The following is a 16,452-nucleotide window of genomic DNA, read 5'->3' as shown; positions in this document are numbered from 1 at the left end:
TCCAATACAACTTTCTTCAGTGATGAAAATATTCATATTCTGCACTGTTTAGTACAGTGGCCACTATACTCGTCACATGTCACTTTTGAGTACTTAAAATGTGACTAGTGTGACTGAGAAACTAAAATTTGAATTTTATGTAATGTTAAGCAATTTAAATTTAAATAGCTATGTGTTGCTAGGACCTACCATACTGGACAGCACAGTTCTAGAGTGTCTGTTCTGTGCTTCAGGGTCCCCTTGCTTCCTCTTGCACATAGATATTTGCAGTAAATGCATATTGACCTCATTTTAAAAATTATTTACAATAATTGCTTAGGTTGTATCTTAGTAATTATTATATCAAGTGACAAAATGCTACAAAATGTTACCAAGTGACAAAAGTGTCAAAATTCCTAATTGAAGATATAAAGGTAAAATTAAATAAAAGTAAAAATGAACTGAAATGTATACATTGTATTTTATAGGCTTGCTTTCTGTTTATAGAAAGCAAATACACTGCAGTTACTGTATTTAAAAAAACTAATTTTAAACTTTCTGATAAGAAATGTTTTGTTGAGAAATATATTTAGTTAATTCCACAGCAGTGCTCAGGGTTAGGGGTAGGGTTATGTCTTTTTTCATTTTGTCTCCATTGATTTGTCCATATTTCCTGAGTTTCTTCATTTATGAAATTTCTGTAATCAACACATATTTCATTAAGGTTATTTCAGGAATTAGTAAATAATATTTATTTGTTATAAGTCATTTGTGATGATGGTATTTCCTGATCCTAGATTTATTCTTGCATTTCTTAGTTCAACAGAATTTTCACAAAGGAGTTTTCAAGGCACATAAATAACTGATTGGACAGTGTGTTATTATAGCAGTTATGAAATGATTCCATCTATTTATAGAGATTCATCTATTGACAGATCTATATGTATAACATTTATTTTGAGGCTAAAAAACTTAGCCACAAATGTCTTTTTTTGTTGTTGCTCTTTTAAATATATTTTCTTCTTTATCAGCCAGAGGGTCATTTACATTAACATTGAAGCTGTTCCCATGTATGCTTCTGTCAAGACTCACCATGTTCTGCCTTTTCCATACTAACAAAATATATTCCTTGATAATTGGGTTTAAATCTTTGGAAGATGTATAACTGAATTGTTATATGTCATATTGGTGATCTATATTTAAAAGACTTCTGTGTAGAATCTTTTTAGAATACAGTATATTCAGTCTCTTTTTGATGTATCTGTTTCCTATACTAGGTTTTCATGAAGTGGTTCACACTTATATGAATTTAGAATTTTATAATCAATCTAATTAGCATAAATGACTATGGAATTTCTGTCAGGCAAACAGAAGACTTTAAAAAAACTATAGGCTTGAATAGATTGAATTTTTTGTTTTGTCTTCACAGCTAAAGTTCACAGAGTTTTGTGTTTTTAAAACCTTATTTAAAAATTCAGGCTGTCTCTATCATATTGATAAATTATCATATAGCATGGATTCACTGTGTTTTGAATCATTAATGTAATTGTTTTCCAAACAGAAAGAACTCTGCAACATGATACTTGACTGCTGTGCCCAACAAAGGACATATGAGAAATTTTTTGGCTTATTAGCTGGGGTGAGTTCCAACCTCATTTTTCTTGTTGGATTTTGATGAAATCACAAGGGTAATTCTTAACATGAGTATTGTGAATTAATGTGTCTGCTTTGTTGCCTGGTCTAATATAATAACATATCTTTGCTGAAAGCAAATTGTTCTTCCCTTCCACAGGTTTCCCACTCTCTGCAGCTTCCTCCTTTCCCACTTCATTTTTGTAGTGCCTTAACGTTACGTATTACTCTTCCAGAACTTTGAGAAATTCCACATGCTTTGTAAAATTTCCCAAAGAGGACAGTTAAATGCTGTCTTTTCAAAATTTCACAGCAGTTTCTGAAGTCAAATACATGCTCAGGCAGCACAAATAAAGCATGAGCTAAAATAATTTTTTGAGTCCAAACTCAACCCACAGAGAAGTATATTTATCTTATACAAATGTTTGTGTCTGTGGTCAGCTACATGTATAACTTTGTTTTAGCATATAAATCCCAGGTAGATAGGGGTGATATATATTAACTTCTTTTTTGAGCATCCCATTATACAGCACAAGAAGACTGAGTGATATGATATACAAATATTTATTAACTTTTGATTGAATAAAATTAGTATTTAATATGCTCATAATGGTATTGACATTTTTATTTTTAATTTATTAGCGATTTTGCATGCTAAAAAAAGAATACATGGAATCCTTTGAAAGTATATTCAAAGAACAATATGATACCATCCATCGCTTGGAAACAAACAAATTGAGAAATGTTGCTAAGATGTTTGCTCACCTCTTATACACCGATTCACTTCCATGGAGCGTAAGTAGATGGGTCAATATTTGTACTTCTTTCCTAATCCCCTGTTATTATGAAATAGATATTAAGTATAACATAGCCATACTTTTCCTATGTAGGAAATGTACTTTAAAATGAAATGTGGAGCAAACTTTTACTATAATGGCATCTTTGAGGTTGTGTTCATATAACATGGGATCAAAAAACTAAGTAGGGACTCCCCTGGTGCTGCAGTGGTTAAGAATCCGCCTGCCAATGCAGGGGACACAGGTTTGATCCCTGGTCCAGGAAGGTCCCACATGCCGCTGAGCAATCAAGCCTGTGCTCCACAGCTACTGAGCCCGCACGCCACAACTGCTGAAGCCCGCACACCTAGAGCCCGTGCTCCGCAACAAGAGAAGCCACCGCAATGAGAAGCCCGTGCACCGCAACGAAGAGTAGCCCCCTCTCGCCGCAACTAGAGAAAGCCCGCACACAAGAACGAAGACCCAATGCAGCCAAAAATAAATAAATTGATTAATTAATTTTTTTAAAAAAAGAAAACCTAAGTAAATAATGTGTGAGTGTAAAAAATACCATCCTGGATGATATTAACAGTCCAAACATTACAGTGCTTTTTGATAGTGATGGCTAGGAGTGTTTTCAGAGAAGATATAGATTTTCATCTTCTCTGTGTACACACGTGTGTGCACGCTCATATTCACGTACACCAATAGTTTGGTGGCACCTAAGCCTCTGAGTTACTGCCTGTTTCCTGACGGAGTAACTCAATAGTTCCTCTGGTAAGGACATGAGAGAAATGACTGTTCGGGCAAGATGTGTTTCTCTTAGCAGGCATTGAAGTTGGGTAAGTGATAGGGAGGAGCTTCTGTAGTCATAGTTAGAGCAAGGAAAGATATTCTCGATGGGGAAATGTACACTGGGTTGGAATTTGAACTGCATTCATTAAGCTGGCACTTAATTGTACAATTACTATTCACTCAACAGCCATTTGTTTAGTCACCAACTCTGTGCCCAGAAAGAGACACTGGGCATCCAAAATGAATTGTATATGGTCCCTGCTTTCAAGAAGCTTAGTACCATATAACAGAAGAGGTAAGATGCCCAAGGTAATAATGCAAAATACAAAGTGGCAGGTTAGGCTGAAGGAACTGAAAAATCGGAAAGAAATTATATCCAAGAAGGAAGAAAAAAGAGGATCATATTGTAGAATACCACAACCCAGTGGTAGAATGAAGCAGCATCATTGAGCTTATAAATGTTGGATAGATTTTTGTAATACTTTAAATACTAAGTGTGTCCAGCTACTTTAATAGGCATTTATAAGCTAATAACCCAGCAGGCTAATCATAACTTTTACTTTGTTTTTACTCCCTTCTCTGGGAAAATGAAATCAAAGTTTTAAACAATTGAAATAAGTGAGCTCCTGGAACACATCCCTAAAAAACTGGAGGTTGCTTTTATTTTTATTTACCCTAAAATTTCTCTCTGTGAGCTTCAGTAAGCTCACTATCACAATCTTAACTATTCAGAACAAGCCATCACTCTTCGTCTTTACTCTTCTTGTGTACTCTAGTGCTGGACAGAACTGTAGCTTGATGCTTTAAGTGGCATTTTGCCCCCAACCCTCATACACCCATGTTTTGATGAGTGAGTTTTAGGAGCTAGTAATCTTAGCATTATATGCTCAAGACAGTATTCCTCCCTGCTATAAAAAGCACATTACTCAGGAAAGAGAATGAACTCTATTTCTGTAGCATCTTAACATTTTGGAAATTTGTATAGAGAAGCAGTCTTAAACTTTCCCAAGTAATAATGCGTATCAGCATAAGGGAAGATATTTAGAGATAATTCTAACTGCAAATGAGAACAATCGTTAATTTCAAGGGACACTAAAAGTTACAGCTATTGGTCACTTTGTCTCATCTTTTGAACACCAAAATAAAATTATCGTTTTCTAATTTTAATTTTCAGGTTCTTGAATGCATAAAGCTGAGTGAAGAAACCACTACGTCCTCCAGTAGAATTTTTGTGAAAATATTTTTCCAAGAACTGTGTGAATACATGGGTCTTCCTAAACTTAATGGAAGATTAAAGGATGAGTAAGTTTATTATTAAGCACTTTTTATTCTTACTGCCCTCGGAGGTTTTCCCCTACTTCAGCAGCCGTAAGTTCACCCTTAGTTGTAAAAATACAAGTTAAGTCCTTAGGACATTCTTTGTCCGTTACACTGCTCTGACTCTGATGTTCTGTGTGGCACAGGACAATGTGAAACTTTTAACGATCGTTTAGTTCAAGTAGAGAAAATGCAGAATTAACGCCTCTTTTAGTTTAGTTAGGACATACAAAATTTTTTTGCATGCTCACTGGAGTTTCCCAGTAATGAGTATTTGTAGTTTTATTTTCATTTTTACCCTAATATTGAGCCAAAGAATGATAATTTTTTGTATTATCAGTGGATGATTGAGAACATATACCAGTGAATATCAGTCCTGTAACTGTGGAAATTATTACACTGAACTAGGGCTTTGTTCCAGGACTATTATGGAATCCCTGTCCCAGCTTCCTTACTTCCTGTGTATTCAGATTGCCCATTGCCACGCACATTGGCTTCTACTCCATTCACACTCCTGAAATCCTTCCAGATTTTTTTCAGTGACCACCTGCCGAGTCCCGCAGTCATTCTCAGTCCTCATGCCTCTTGACCTCTTGGTCTCACTTATAAACCGTTGCCCACTTGCTCATGGGCTCCTCACTTTCTTCTCATTCTGCCTTGCTCCTCCCAACCTGTCTCTCCCCTTCAACCTGCCTCTCCGGTGTTCGCTAAAGGTCTGTCCTGGATTCTGCGTGCTCTGGGCTGATCCATCCGCTTCTCTTAGCTTCGTATACTTACTTATTGGTCCTTATCCACTTGGCCAGGCTCACGCACTCCCTCTCCAGCAAGCCGCACTGCGGCTGCACTGCACCAACGCTGCCCCGCTTGTTAAGCAAGTCTGGCTCGTTCATGCCTCCTTACCTCTGTTTCCAGAGCTGGGCATTCCTTCTCTTGTTGTATCCAGCAAACTCGTATTAATCGTTCCTCTTACATTAAGTTACCTTTTTCTATGAAGAATGGTGTTTCCTAACTCTGCAGCTTAGTGCATTGAATGTAGCACTCAAAACCACATGTCCAAAACCACATTATATTGTTAATGTTTCTCTATTTTTCCCCCTCCTTAGAAACAGTGATTCCTGCAGTCTTCATCCTTGATTTCTCTTTTGTTGACTGCTCTTCCCCTCCTCCAGTACCTTCCACAGTGCTGTGTATACATGCGTGTTTGCGTGTACAACAGAGGAGGCTTGTTTTGTTTTTTACTCTTCTGTACATACACTCACATGTAATAAATATACATATGTATATGTAGGTTTATGTGTGTTATATACGTATATCTATTCTGAGTGTTGTGTGTGTATAAGAAAGTTTTTTAAAAACCTCCTCTTGTATAATTCTAGAAATCAATTTAATTTTTTTTTTTTTTTTTTTTTTTGACCTCTCCTCGCGGCTTGTGGGATCTTAGTTCCCCCACCAGGGCCCATGGCAGTGAAAGCGCTGAGTCCTAACCACTGAACTGCCAGAGAAATCCCTAGAAATTAATTTTAGTAAATTATGACTTGACCCTACTCATTTAGATAGCATGCAGCCTGACCAGATAAATGATTTTTAAATCACTTGCTTGTATTTCATTTACTAATTTAATATATAGAAAATCTGAAAAATGACTGTATAAGGATTTTGCCTTTTTATATTTAAGCAATCTGTCCTCTTTTGTTCATTTTCTTTTTCTTTTTTAGAACTCTACAGCCATTCTTTGAAGGATTATTACCCCGAGATAACCCAAGAAACACTCGGTTTGCCATCAACTTCTTTACTTCTATAGGTCTTGGAGGTTTAACGTAAGAATTATTATCAGAATTTTATTCAACTTACAGAATTATCTCACAGTTGCCTTCAAGGCAGAATCTAACAGAGATTATGTTTCTAATTAGGGATGAATTGCGTGAGCATCTCAAAAATACACCAAAGGTCATCGTGGCACAAAAGCCAGATGTTGAACCAAATAAGTCCTCCCCCTCCTCTTCCTCCTCTGCGTCCTCCTCCTCGGAGTCTGACTCCTCTGCCTCTGGTTCGGACAGCAGTGACAGCAGCTCAGAGTCTTCTAGTGAAGAAAGCGATTCTTCATCCACCGGCAGTCAGAGCTCAGCCTCAGGTATTGAAACTCATTTATAATTGATCGTGCTCTTTTCTAACAAGTATATTGCTGGTGTTGTTTACAAGGGAAGAGAATAATTTGATTGCTTATTTATTTTAGAGTTCAGTTGTTTAAAAGCCACAGTTAATAATATAAATGATCACCTATCACTGTTGCAGTCTCTACTGAATTCAGCATTTATAATGCTAAGGTGATCTTTTGGAATCCTCTTCAACGAAATGAAGATATTCCATTGGCAAATATTTATTTGAGTGCTGACTGAAATGCCATTCATAATGTCTGTAATCTAGTTTACAGGAGCTTTCCTGATGGTTATATTTTAAAGAAATTTTAATTTTTTACGTATAATAGTGAAGCTTTATATTAGTAATTGACGCATACCACACATTCAGTGCACACATTTTAAGTGAACAGCTGTATAAATTTTCATAAACAGACCACATCCGTGTAGCCAGGACCCAGAACGAGAACGACCGGTACCCCAGAAATCTTCCTTTTTCCCTCTTGTACTTACTACCACTCCTCCCATCCACTGCCTCATGGCAGCTCCTGTTCTGATTTGTAATTCTATAAATTAGTTTTGCCTGCTTTTAACTTTAGAATTACATATTATGAATTCCTTTATGTTTGGTTTATCTTTCAACTTTACGTTTGTGAGATACGTTCGCACTACTGCATTTAGTTATACTTCATTCATTCTCATTGCTGTATAGTTTTTCACTATGCAGATATTCCACAGTATATTTAACATTTATCCCTTTTACTCAGTGGAAATTTAAGTTTATAAATAGTGTTGCCATGAAAGCTCTTGTACATATCTTTTGGCGACATACATATATATATATGCACATTTCTGTTGGATATATACCTAGAGGTGGAATCACTGGGTTGTAGGGTGTGTGTAGATACTGCCAAACAGCTTTCCAAGTGGTTATTCTAGTTTACACTCCCACCAGCCATGTATGAGAGTTCCCGTAGCTCCCATCTTCACTAACACCTTAACTGACTATCTTTTTCATTTTAGCCATTTTGGTGGGTGTGTAATGGTAGTGCATTGTGGCTTTAATTTGCATTTCCTTGATCAGTAGTGAAGTTGAGCATTGTTTTGTGTATTATTGGCCATTTGGATATTTTCTTTTTGTTAAGTGGCTGTTCAGATTTTTTGCCTCCTCCCACCCTTTTCATTAAGTTGGCTTATCTGTTGATTTGTAAGTGCCTTTATGTATTTCAGATATGTATCTTTTGTCACATGTATGTATTGCAAATAACTAGTCCTGCTCTTATCTCTGGAGCCCTGCAAGGCTGCCAGTCTATGTCTGCTGGTCTGTGTCCCTCAGCAGCAGCCCTGAATCAGCAGATACTCGCAGGGAGAAAGTGACATTACCTTACCTCTCTGTGGTTCTGCCTTCTCTTGAATCTTGGCCCTTCTAGTCCTCATTTTTTTTTTTTTCCGCCAGCTCTCTGGTGTCTTTATTTTTTACTTTTTATCTTGAACTAATTTTTGACTTATAAGAAAGTTGCAAAAATAGTACAGAGAATTTCCATATAGCCTTCACCCAACTTCCCCTGGAAGGAATGTTAGCATCTTCCATAACTGTAGTTCACTTATCAAAACCAGGAGATTAACATCGGGAAAATGCTATTCACCAAACAACAGGTCTTATTTGAATTTCACCAGTTTTCCCACTAAGGTTCTTTTTCTTTTTCCAGGGTCCTCCTTGCCTTTAATTGTATTTCTCTTTAATCTTCTACAACCTGTGGTAGTTCTTCTCAGGCTTTCCTTGTTTTGAATGGCTTTGACCCTTTTTAAGTCCTCTGGTCACTTATTCTGCAGAATGTCCCGCAGTATGGAGATCTGTCTGATGTTTTCTCATGATTAGAATGAGGTTATTCATTTTTGGCCAGAATACCATAGAAACGATGTGTTGTTCTTACTGTGCCTTATTGAGGAGTTGATGATATTGATATTGGTGACGTTAAGTTTGATCACTTGGTTAAGGTGGTATCTATTGGGTTTTCTCATGGAAACTGTTTTTCTTTATAAATTAATATCTTGTAGGGAGATAATTCAATACTATGCAAATCTCCTCTTTCCGTCTTCTATTTTCACATCCATCTTTGGATCTTATCTGCAACACTTACTACTGTAGTGTTTGCCAAATGGTGGTTTTCCTGTTTGTCTCTTTTTTTCCACATTTGGTAATTGAATTTCTCCTGTAAGAAAGAGTTGTGCCCTCCTCCATTTATTTATTAATTCAACTATATATTTATATCAGTGTGGACTCATGGATATTTATCTTATTCTGTGGGTTAAAGTCCAATGCTATCATTTATTTTCTTGTTCAGATCATTTCAACTTTGGCAATTAGGAGTTCCTTCAAGTTGACTCCTGTGTTCTTTTGACATACTCCCATCCCTTTTTTTTTTTTTAAAGGTTTATTTATTTATGGCTGTGTTGGGTCTTCGTTTCTGTGCGAGGGCTTTCTCTAGTTGTGGCAAGCGGGGGCCACTCTTCATCGCAGTGCGCGGGCCTCTCATTATCGCGGCCTCTCTTGTTGCAGAGCACAGGCTCCAGACGCGCAGGCTCAGTAATTGTGGCTCACGGGCCCAGCCGCTCTGCGGCATGTGGGATCTTCCCAGACCAGGGCTCGAACCCGTGTCCCCTGCATTGGCAGGCAGATTCTTAACCAGTGCGCCACCAGGGAAGCCCCCCCATCCCTTTTTTTGAGCACTTCCTTCCTTATAGCATCTTAAGTTGCTCCAGATCTTTAGTGCCTTTCAACAGAAGATGTTAAAATTTTATCTGGCATTTCTAGTTGTTTTCAGCAGCATTACTAGTCTTTCACAATTTTCTCTGTCCTCCTTGGGAAGGGGAAGTGCTATAGTAAAGGATTTTTTCAAATATGCCATTTTCTGAAAAGGTCTATGTTGTTTTCCCCAGGGCCAGTTCTGCTTTCTTTCATCATTGTATCTTAGTTTGAATAAGAGATAGTGTGATTGTCTAAAATGCATGTCATTTCTTGTATCTTTTAATGCGTATTTCAGAGAGGCAGCACTTTTCCCCACAGCCTTATTAGTAGGTTGGAAGGCTAGTCTTTACACGCTTGTTTCACTGTTTTACACACTAAGTGGCATGCAGAATTAGGGGACTTTCAGTGTTTTATATTATTAGAGCAAGATTCCACTTGCTCACAGGAAATGTTATTCTTGAATTGAAATACACTAACATTGTTCATTTACCATTCACCTCTAAAGAATTTGTTATTTCATGGTATCTGTTTTGAGAACAGATGATAACACAGCATGAACTGCTGCAATAAGGAAGCTTGCTGATTCAAAATTAATTTGCCTCATCATACTATTTCAGTAGAGAGCTTTCAGTTTTATCAGTAAAATATTAAATAGCATAAAAGCAATATGAACTTACCCCAAATTAGAAAATTTTAAAGCAAACACCAAAGAGAGAGAAGAGTGCATATTAATATAGGGCTCAGGTTTTAGTGTCAAGAAGCACCAAGAGTGGCATACACCAGGGTCAGAGAGACGTCGATTCTGCACAGAGCCATATGGTTTCTGCTTGGGTAGCTGCAGCTCAGCTGAGCTGCTTGATAGGAACCAGAGAAATAGGTCCTTAGTGGCAAACCAACTGACTGTGCCAGGGGTAGGCATTTGGCAGGAGAAACAGAGACTGGTACACTGAGGTTTGGGTGGAGGTAGGACAAGGGTAGGCAACTTTCCACCATATTTTCTTCTTTTTGTATTCATATGAATTTGACAGAAATTGTGGTCATCTCAGTACCTTTGATTATGTACCCAAACTAAATAACACAGATATAGTGATTAAATGTGTTTTATAGCTTAAAATGGTAAGATATTTCATTGTAATTAATACTTATATTTGTGATCATATCAATAAAATTAGAAGTTTCAAGGCCTTCTTAGAAGAGTTTTCTCAGAAATCAAGCCTTTGTGGCTCTCATAAAGCCTATGATTATATCTCAATATAGCTTCTCTTTGCTAGTACAGTTAGTCCTTCTCTAATAGCAGAACTATCGTTTCTGTAGGCAGAGGTTTTCACTTGAAAAATACATATTCATATCATTACACAAACCCAGTCATCCTGCTCAACCCACCTTTTAGGAGGTGATGTTGCTGGCATGTATGATCATTGCATTTTAGTTATGTACGAGATCTGACATAATATTTCATATGACATAATGCATGTGGGCTGGAATTTATGTTTTGGATAAAATTTGTGAGCGGAAATGTACCACTTTAGTCACTTCATTAAAACTTTTACATTTGCTATAGTTTATTTAAAGTTCTTGTTTACTCTTTTGAGTTAAGGGTCAAAGCAGTACTTCAGTTAATATATTGTATATTCTTAAAAATTACACTATTTGTATAATGTTCTGTCATCAGACTTTGCATTCGATCAATTTGGCTCTGCATCCAGTTTGTCTGAATTAGTAAACCTATAATGCGTCAATAAGTGTGATTTTTCAGTTGTGAAATTAAGACTAAAATGAAAGCTAACTATATTTCATTTTACACGTGCAGATAAAGATGTAAGAAAGAAGGGGCAAGGGAACCACAGAAGGAAAGAAGTAAATAAATTGATCAGGAAACAACACACGAATGATAGGAAACAAGAAGAAAGGAGACCAGAGCAACGGCACCAGGAAACGAGGACCGAGAGAGAAAGGAGGTCAGAGAAACCCAGAGACAGAGATTCAAGAGATCCCGTAACAAAGTACACTTCAGACAGAGGGCTTCCTTCTGAGCGAAACAGCTACAGCAGAGCCATGAAGGACAGAGAGCAAGAAATGTACATGGATTTGGAACATAACCTTGGGGATCCCAAAAAGAAAAGAGGAGAGAGAAGAAATTCTTTCTCTGAAAATGAGCGCAAATACCGAAATAAGGACAGTGAGAATTTTAGAAGAAAGGATAGGTCCAAGTCAAGAGAAAAAGATAAAAAACATTCAGCCTCTAGAAGTGATGAAGATAGGTATCAGAATGGTGCTGAGAGGCGATGGGAAAAATCTAGCCAATACTCTGAACAATCCAGAGAATCAAAGCAAAATCAGGACCGGCGAAGAGAAAAGTCTCCAACAAAGCAAAAAAAATAATTCTGCAAAATTACAGAAACTGAACATGCCTTATATTCAGTTGAAACAAATTATTTTTTACATTGATTGACAAACTTTGTAGAGAATTCTTGTATAAAGTACTGGTTTGTATTTGTACGTTTAAAAAATGTTTTCATTTAAAAAAATGTTTTGTAATTGATGCATCTCAAGGCCCTCCACATAAAATTATTTGAAAAGTTTCACCAGAGAGGGATGTAATTCTTGCCAATATTTTGTTAATAAAATGATCAAATGCTCATTGAATCAGTGATTTTTTTCATTGACAAAATTTTTTTTCTGATAATGTTTCCAATTGTTTATAGAATTATTATAATAAATTGTTAGTGACTTTTTATTTGTAACTGAAGACCAAAATAGATGAACCATTTCAGGTTAACATTTTTGCTTTGTCAATAAGATGCTATGAACCTTTCTTAGGAGTCATGCTTTTTTTAAAGTAGAGGAATTATTTTAAGTTTCATATTATGTCTTGAACAAAATAGGTATGTGTAGTTTTTTCCGGAAGTGTTTTGGTGAAGCTAGGTGTATGTTAGTCTTTAAACAGATACACAGCTATCTGATTTATAATTAGGACTTCTCTCGATAACATCTCTTTCTGGACTGTTAGATGAACGTTTAATTGAAATTCTTTGTGATTAGTGCTTTTTCTCAGCCTTGAAGTTATATCACTGTTGGTAAGTTAATATGTATTTAATTTTTAATTTGGATTAATAGATCACCGGAAGACATACAGTCATGAGAAATGTGGGCAAGACTAACTGTGAAATAATTCTAGTTTTTTTAATAAGAATTTTAAGGGTTTCTATCATTGTAACTCTCACCATTTCATATGTGACTGTATTATTTATTACTTTTGAAATAAAATATTGCCTCTGAAATTTTAGATCTGCTGACAGACATTTAACCTTATTTACTAAATAGACTACTTGTACTTGTTCACCTTAAAAGTACATAAAATCCATTTTAGCCAGTATCCAGGTTCAAGAGTAATGGGACCACCATTTAAATGTTTCGCTTTGAGACGTACTCTTGATTCAAAATGTCTTCTATTTTTGTTATTTAAAAACTTGAGTATAAGTAACAATAAAGTCCATGTCAGTAAAGAAATATTATGCTCTCCTCCTCCTCTCCCTCTGTCCCCCAAAGTATTAAATCGAATATGGCAGCTTGGAAAAATTCTTTTCAACACTTTCTCCATCTGTGGTGGTTAGAAGGTGGTGGGTTGTGATTACAATGGACCATCACAGACATAGTACATTTCACAGAACTGTGAAGCTCACCTCAGCAAATTGGATTTAAGGAACACATAGGCTGTAAGCCCTAAAGGAAATAAATAAGTGTTAATTTTTTTTTTTTAACTAAACATTGATCTTTAGAGGTGGTAACAAGGAAAAAACAGTGGACTAGAAATTTTATTTTCTTCACTTTAACCTTAGTTCATAATTTCTTTTCTAAATGTAAAAATGGGAAACCATTCTTTTTACTGAGTACTTAAGACCTTAAAGAGTTATTAAAGTGGATTATTTTTTTTAATGTAACTTTTATGAGCTTCTATGTGCCCAAGTCTGTTCTAGGAATTAGAGGTAAAACAATGAAAGAAACGAAGTCTCAACTCTTAGAGTTGGGAGAGAGAATGGTGAAAGACAATGAACAAAGAAATGTAAGTGTACCCAGTGGTAATAAATGATGTGAAGAAGAGAGAGTGTGTGATAATGGAGGGGGGCGGGGGGTGATGATTTTACATAGGAAGGACAGAGAAGATATCTCATAAGGTGGTGTTTGCTGTGGGAAGAACCAAGGCAGAAGGAACTGCTGAGGCGTAGATATTTATTTATAATAAATATTGCCTGGAAAGTTTTGTTAACATTTCCTGTTGTACTTTTTTTTCTAATTGTTAAAATTATTTATTTTTTTCTCTATAAATATAGTTAAGCCTCTTTAATTGGAATCCCAATAAACTGATAACATAATAATTATCAAGAGATGATAATAGATATCATTCAACATGGATTGGATACGTTCCTGTATTTTAAAACAGGAAAGGAACTGCTAAGTGAATTAATAATATAAATAAAGTTGTAAGGAGGTTGCTTAATATTCTTAAAATAACATACCATTGTTGCATACTGTTAACTGTTTCCTGTTGTACTTAATTCAGCTTTTTTTACTCTTCTTCACGATTTTATTTACTCTTACAAAAGCAGTTAACGGAACACTTAAGTACCTACAAGCAGAAGTATTTAAAGTGTAAGGGAGTCATATCAGGACATAATAAATAAGAGCCTGGGTGGGAAATTGCACTGTTTGCCTTCTCGATGCATTTCTATAGCATCAAATATGTGTTCCCGTCCACTGCCTGCCACTCAGGCAGGTTTCTCACTTTCATCCTTTTTAATATGCAGACAAGAAATATGTTTGCTATGTCTAATTTTTTACTTTTCAGGATTAGCATTTTGTAAGGATCACCTGAGTTCTAGATACTTTGCATGCGTTGCTCATTGTTTTTCAGTTTCGCAACTTCCTTGCCTCCAAGGTTCTCTTCCCCCATCCCTACCTTTCACATCCTTAGCCACCCACTCCTGTGGTCATCTCCTTCATGTTGACATCAAAATCCATACAACCTCTGAAAACTCTCCTTCAGGCACTATACTTTGACCCCTGCCCATCCAGCTCATCTGCTTTAATGCTGCTATTCTAGCAATCTTTTCTACTTCATCACAACTTTAGAGCTATTGACTTTGTTCTAATGTTACCCCCTCCCTCATTTCTTCACTTCCTTGTTCTGTGGTCCATCATTTGATAGATGAACAAATGAATAAACTAATTTCCACAAAATAACCCTTTGAGAATTGGTTTTGTCTTCCTGTATTGCAGAAGAAAAGAGTGAAATCCAGAGAGGTTAATTAGGTTCAGGCCACAAAGCTGGTATGTAGCAGGACCAGATTTTAACCCAGATAAGCTTTATTCCAGCTTGAGAGAAGTAATATTTGAGTACCAGCTCTGCCACCTACCAGCTGTGTGGGCTTGGGCAAATTATTTCATCTCTCCAACCTTCACATTCATCTTTAAAATGTTTATTGTGCCCACAGGGAACTATATTCAATATCCTGGGATAAACCATAATGAAAATATATAAAAAAGAATGTATATATGTGTAAAACTGAGTCACTTTGCTGTACAGCAGAGATAACACAACATTGTAAATCAACTATACCTCAAAAAAAATTTTTTTTAAGTTTACTGTGCCCACCTTACACAGTTATAGTGATGATTAAATGAAATAAAGCAGTCAAAGGCCTGTAGTAATACATAGCACAAAGTGGGCATTTAACAAATACTGGTTTTCTTTTTCCCCAGCATCTAGCAAAGACTTAGGAGAAAACTGAGGTTCATTGACTGACTCATGACTGCTCTGTTATATGTCATCTGTGATACAGTGTTAAAAAAGGATTGTGTTAAAATAGCTACACAGAAAATTAATGGATTTTTCTAGAGTCAATGTGTGACAAAGAGTAATTCTCTATCATTTCTCTCCTATTATAGTACTTCTTTTCCAGATGTATATATTCTTTTAATTTAAGCGACCAGCTTCTTATACCCCTGATTTCACATTTCCCAAATGTGTTGTCAGAAAGGGGAAAAAAAGTTTTCGTTATCTTTGATAGTTATGAGTGAATTTTTTTTATGAGGGAATTTTTTGTCCTTGTTTTTAATACTTTGTTTATGCCACTGTCATTTTGACTCAACTGGTGTGTTTTTATTTCCCCTAATTCATGTCTACCTTATAATTATATGCTTTCATTCATCAAGATCTTTTAGAACCCTGATCCTTTTTTCCTAATCCCTTTCTCACTTTTTCCAATGTAGTCAGATGTCCTTTCTGACCTTTCAAATTCTTTCATTCTGTTCCATGTTTATTCCACTGGATGTTTCTACAGTCAAGCAAACTTTAATGTCCGCTGATATTTTAGGAGAGAACCCAGAGTGCCTGGTGTGACCTTTAGGAAACCTCTGTTCCCTTCATGTGGACATCTTCGTGTGCACACTTCCAAACCCTAACTGAAACACTTGCAAGTGGTTTTCCTGGCTCTCCTTATTCTGATCTCTTGTGTCCCCTCAGCCTTTCAGCCTTGGATATGTTCTACAACTTCTATTTATACCCACCCATGTGTTTCTTTTTAAATGTCCTTAAAAACTTTTGAGCACGTTGCGTATCTCCAGTTAGAACATATGTTTCTTGAAGTTAGTACTATCTATGCATTGTATGTTTTCTACAGATAAATGTGTGGACATCTCCTTACCACTATGACTCAACCTTCTCACCACACAAGACCATGCTTTGTGGGGAGGGATGAAGCTGTCGAGTTCACCTTAGGCCAACTTTGCACAGGTAGAAGAAGAAAGGAGATACTCAGCTAGCCAAAGTCACATAGGGTGTGCATGTCTGTGTGTACGTACAGAAGAGCACAGGCTTTCTTTTAGAAAAAGACTCAGGTTCATATAGAGTAATTTATGACCATTTAAATTGAATACTATTTGGCTAACTGCACATGTAAGTCTGACTTTTTACCACTTGCTGGTTGTTGACCTTCATTCAGGCAGTCCTTTTTTTTTTTTTTTTTTTTTTTTTTAACTTTTCAGACAGGTCCTTTAACCTCTATGTCTC

At 36.3% G+C, this 16,452-nt stretch overlaps 1 protein-coding gene across 2 annotated transcripts in view; it reads left to right on the top strand.

Moving 5' to 3' along the window:
• The window catches only part of CWC22 (CWC22 spliceosome associated protein homolog), a 64,655-nt gene extending 51,992 nt beyond the window's left edge, over positions 1 to 12,663 (top strand). The window contains exons 15-20 of one of the 2 annotated variants that reach the window (XM_036858001.1): positions 1,541 to 1,618; positions 2,254 to 2,406; positions 4,357 to 4,484; positions 6,215 to 6,316; positions 6,410 to 6,630; positions 11,194 to 12,663. In XM_036858001.1, coding sequence (XP_036713896.1) covers positions 1,541 to 1,618; positions 2,254 to 2,406; positions 4,357 to 4,484; positions 6,215 to 6,316; positions 6,410 to 6,630; positions 11,194 to 11,765 — 1,254 coding nt within the window. In that variant the 3' untranslated portion in view covers positions 11,766 to 12,663. The remainder of the gene's footprint in view (positions 1 to 1,540; positions 1,619 to 2,253; positions 2,407 to 4,356; positions 4,485 to 6,214; positions 6,317 to 6,409; positions 6,631 to 11,193) is intronic. The other variant, XM_036858002.1, reaches the window with a different exon arrangement.
• Positions 12,664 to 16,452: the final 3,789 nt, after the last annotated feature.

This window comes from Balaenoptera musculus, chromosome 7 (assembly GCF_009873245.2).
Source record: "Balaenoptera musculus isolate JJ_BM4_2016_0621 chromosome 7, mBalMus1.pri.v3, whole genome shotgun sequence".
In the NCBI taxonomy this organism is placed as follows: domain Eukaryota; kingdom Metazoa; phylum Chordata; class Mammalia; order Artiodactyla; family Balaenopteridae; genus Balaenoptera; species Balaenoptera musculus.
Note: the sequence above shows the minus strand (reverse complement) of the source record. Positions and strands in the feature narration are given on the sequence as shown.